This window comes from Aegilops tauschii, chromosome 5 (genome assembly GCF_002575655.3).
Source record: "Aegilops tauschii subsp. strangulata cultivar AL8/78 chromosome 5, Aet v6.0, whole genome shotgun sequence".
In the NCBI taxonomy this organism is placed as follows: Eukaryota; Viridiplantae; Streptophyta; class Magnoliopsida; order Poales; family Poaceae; genus Aegilops; species Aegilops tauschii.
This window is the reverse complement of record NC_053039.3, coordinates 445,325,856-445,329,209: the sequence shown is the minus strand read 5'-3', so window position 1 is coordinate 445,329,209 and position 3,354 is coordinate 445,325,856. Positions and strand designations below refer to the sequence as shown.

Genomic DNA, 3,354 nt, shown 5'->3' with positions numbered 1-3,354 from the left:
TATCATCAATGTTTGAGTAACCTTTCAATAAAGGAACTCAGTCAGTCGGTTCTGCCACATCATTGCCGACTACTTCAAGTCATAATGACTTCTGAAGCTATACACAACACATGTTGCGATTAAATTCAGAATTTCCATTCCTTTGGATTATTATAGAGATATCTAAATCAAGTGACTCATACAATTATTCAGTCACAACATCCATCACGAGGTTTTATTCCCACCGCTACGCTACAGCATCCGACGACACAAGCAAACATACTACTCTACTTAATTACTAGAGAGAACCAGGAATTAAAACCCGTCCATAATCGTCTGTGCAAACAATAGTCGCAAAAGTATAAAAATAAACAAACAAACAAGTCCGAAAATGAAGCAAAATGTACACCATTACGTATTACATGCATGTACACCATATACAGATATGTAGGGATACAATCGATACACGGAGATGAAGAATACTGTACTACTTGCATGCATGCATGCACGCAAATGCAAGCGATATGACCGCCGGTTTTAATTACTCGATGAGCATATAGCTAAATTGCTTCATCTTTAGTCCATGGAGTAGCAGCACTGCTTGAAGGCGTCGAGGTTGTGCTGGAAGACGGGGACGAAGGCATCGACGCTGCCGTCGCCGAGGTAGGACGGCACCAGGAACAGCATCCCCTCCGTGGGGAAGTAGGACGGCATGAAATAGCTCGGGCTGCCGGCGCCGAAGTCCAGATCGTAGAACGGGAACGTCAGCCAGCTGTCCACCTCCAGGTCTGGGCACAGCACGTCCTTTAGCACCGCCGTCTTCTCCAGCCCCTCCCGCTCCACGGCGCCCGAGCTCGCGAAGTCCACCAGCGACTGGAAGTAGGCGCCGTCGAGACGGGCCACCGCGTCGTGGATCGTCTGCGCCGCGTGCTTCAGCGGCCGGCTGAGCAGGTCCCCCACCGTGGACCGGGGGAACGCCCAAAGTACCAGGTTGCCGAAGTAGCCCGGCGGGGCGGAAAGGCGCCGCCGCCCGTCCACGGAGATGCGGATGGTGGAGGTCTCTTCGGGGCTCAGGTCCCGCGCGCGCGTCATGCTGCGCCACAGGTGCGCGAGCGTGGTCTCGAACCGGCTGAACGGCCTGCCGCGCCCCTCCGAAGCCTTGGCGCGCAGCCCGGCGATGAAGTCCTTGGTGAAGTGCGCCTTGTGGATGACCACGTTGTCAGCGCCGTGGTGTCCGCCCTCGCCCTGCTTGGGGTTGCTGGGCGACGGCCGGTAGTACTCGACGCCGCGGTGCTCGAAGTTGACGAGTGGCGGGTCGCGCGGCCGGAAGAGACCGGGGTGGTTGTGCGGCGGTGGCGTCGGCCACGGGCCAGAGATGTCCAGCCCTCGCGCGGCGCGGCCCCACGCGACGAGGAAGTCGCTGGTGGCGTGGCCGTCAGCAACGGCATGGTTGGCCGCGAACCCGACGGCCAGCGAGCCGCACGCGAACCGCGTGAGCTGCACCTGCACCACCTCCTGCACGTCGCTCTCCAGGTCCGGGTGCAGCTGCAGCACGACGGGCGACGGCTTTGGCGGTGCGAACTCGACCAGTGTGGCACCGTCCACACGCGCCTCGACGAGCCGCGCGCCGTGGTCGTTGAGCAGCACCCCAAGCGCCCCGTCCGGGCCAGCTCGGACCTGGCCGGCGAAGAGGCGGTACACGGCCAGCACTTGGGCGAGGCCGCGCTCGATGTCCTCCGTGGAGGGCGCCGGCGCCTGGAAGGCGTAGATGATGGCCATCTGGATGTGGTAGGTGATCCTGTCGAACACTGAGGACGGCACGTGCTCCGTGGTGTTCGGCCTCGCCGCGCCATCGGCGTACCTCGGCTTCACGATCTTGGAGCTCACCACCTTCACCTCCATGGTCACCGTACGATGTTCCCCAAGTACGGTTGATGTATTTTCTCTACCGTGAGTACGTGCACTTACGATGGAGTGTAAGGGAGTGTTGCTGGCGAGCGAGCAGAGGAAGAAGACGATGGATCGATGAAGCGAGCGGGCACACACTTTCCCTGGTGAAGACGCGGGAGCTAGCGGTGTATAAATAGGCAGGCAGCCCGTGAACGGGGACGGGGGTAGGTGGTCGTATATCCGTTGGCTCAGTCGACATGAAGAACTCCTAGTCTGTAGGATCGAGAAAGCCAATGGTTCAGTTGATGAACGATGCATGTCATGGATTTGGTCAGACGATGGGGTCCTTTTGTGCGGCAGTAGCTTAGAGCATCTACCCCCCATAAATGGTCAAACCCGTAAATTTTTGCATTTTACAGTTTTGTGCGAAAAAATGTCCAGAACAGAAACCGTAAAAGTAGTCCAACCCGTAAAATTTTTAAGGGCCACCGCAAATGCCCACCCGAAACCCTTATCTTTGGAGGTTGGAAGGCCGAATTTAGGGGCCCCCGTATACCGGTCAAACCTCGTCGGAGCAAACACGCTGCCGCGGAGTTTGCCGGGATCCGCCCTAAACTCGCCGGAATTCATCACCGCACATCGAAAAAGGCCGCTAGACGCCGCAATCGCTCGCCGCCGGTTCGAATTGGACGAGCTCGACATCGTCGTGGCCTCCCATGACCTCAGCCTGGCCGCCGGATCCTCCCGACGCGGCAGGCAAAGGGGCACGGCTCGCCTGGCAATAGAGCAAGCGCGGATGACGGAGGCGACGGGGCGTGGCCGGCAAGGCTGGGCGCGGACGACGGAGGCGACGGGGCGTGGCCGGCAAGGCTGGGCGCGGACGACGGAGGCGACGGGGCGTGGCCGGCGAGGCCGGGCGCGACCGGTGCGGTGATGGGCGCAACCGGCAGGGACGGGGCGCGACCGATGGGCGATGGGGCACGGCCGACGGGCGACGGGGCATGGCCTGCGGGCGACGGGGCGCGGCCGACGGGGTTGGGCGCGGCCGGCTGGAGGAAGGGGCGGCAACGGCCGGACTGGAGGAAGGAGCTCTTTATTCCAGTTTTACTGTTTGTTTTACAGTATCTGTTCGGCCGCGCTAGTTTTTCATCCGCAAACACGATCTTCGTGAAACTGCAAACGCGTTTTGCGGGTCAAGTTTTTACAGGGTCTGCTAGAATTGCTCTTACTATATATTTCCAGTTGGATCTTGTTGCGGTAATAATTAGTAGTAAATCACACAGTGTCGCGGTCCCGCAGTAAAACGTTGACGCGCTCTTTAGCGAGCTTCCCGGGCCGTGTATCTCATCGCACTTGTTATTGTAAATAAAAATTTACGGCCGGGTACGTGCAGCTAGTGTACAGCTGCACACACATTGACGTCTTCTGCATAACCGTCCAATTCATCGGGAGTATTTATGTGTATGTATGACGTGTATGAATACG

At 58.4% G+C, this 3,354-nt stretch overlaps 1 protein-coding gene across 1 annotated transcript; it reads right to left on the bottom strand.

The window, feature by feature from the left end:
* Nucleotides 1-371: 371 nt before the first annotated feature.
* LOC109761742 (putrescine hydroxycinnamoyltransferase) lies at nucleotides 372-2,026 on the bottom strand. The gene has a single exon (XM_020320567.4). It carries the CDS (start codon nucleotides 1,879-1,881, stop codon nucleotides 556-558), a length of 1,326 nt encoding a protein of 441 aa, XP_020176156.1. The 5' UTR covers nucleotides 1,882-2,026; the 3' UTR covers nucleotides 372-555.
* Nucleotides 2,027-3,354: the final 1,328 nt, after the last annotated feature.

Bases quoted from the DNA above. Each gene is read 5' to 3' on its own strand.
- LOC109761742 (XM_020320567.4), bottom strand. From the start codon at position 1,881: ATGGAGGTGAAGGTGGTGAGCTCCAAGATCGTGAAGCCGAGGTACGCC.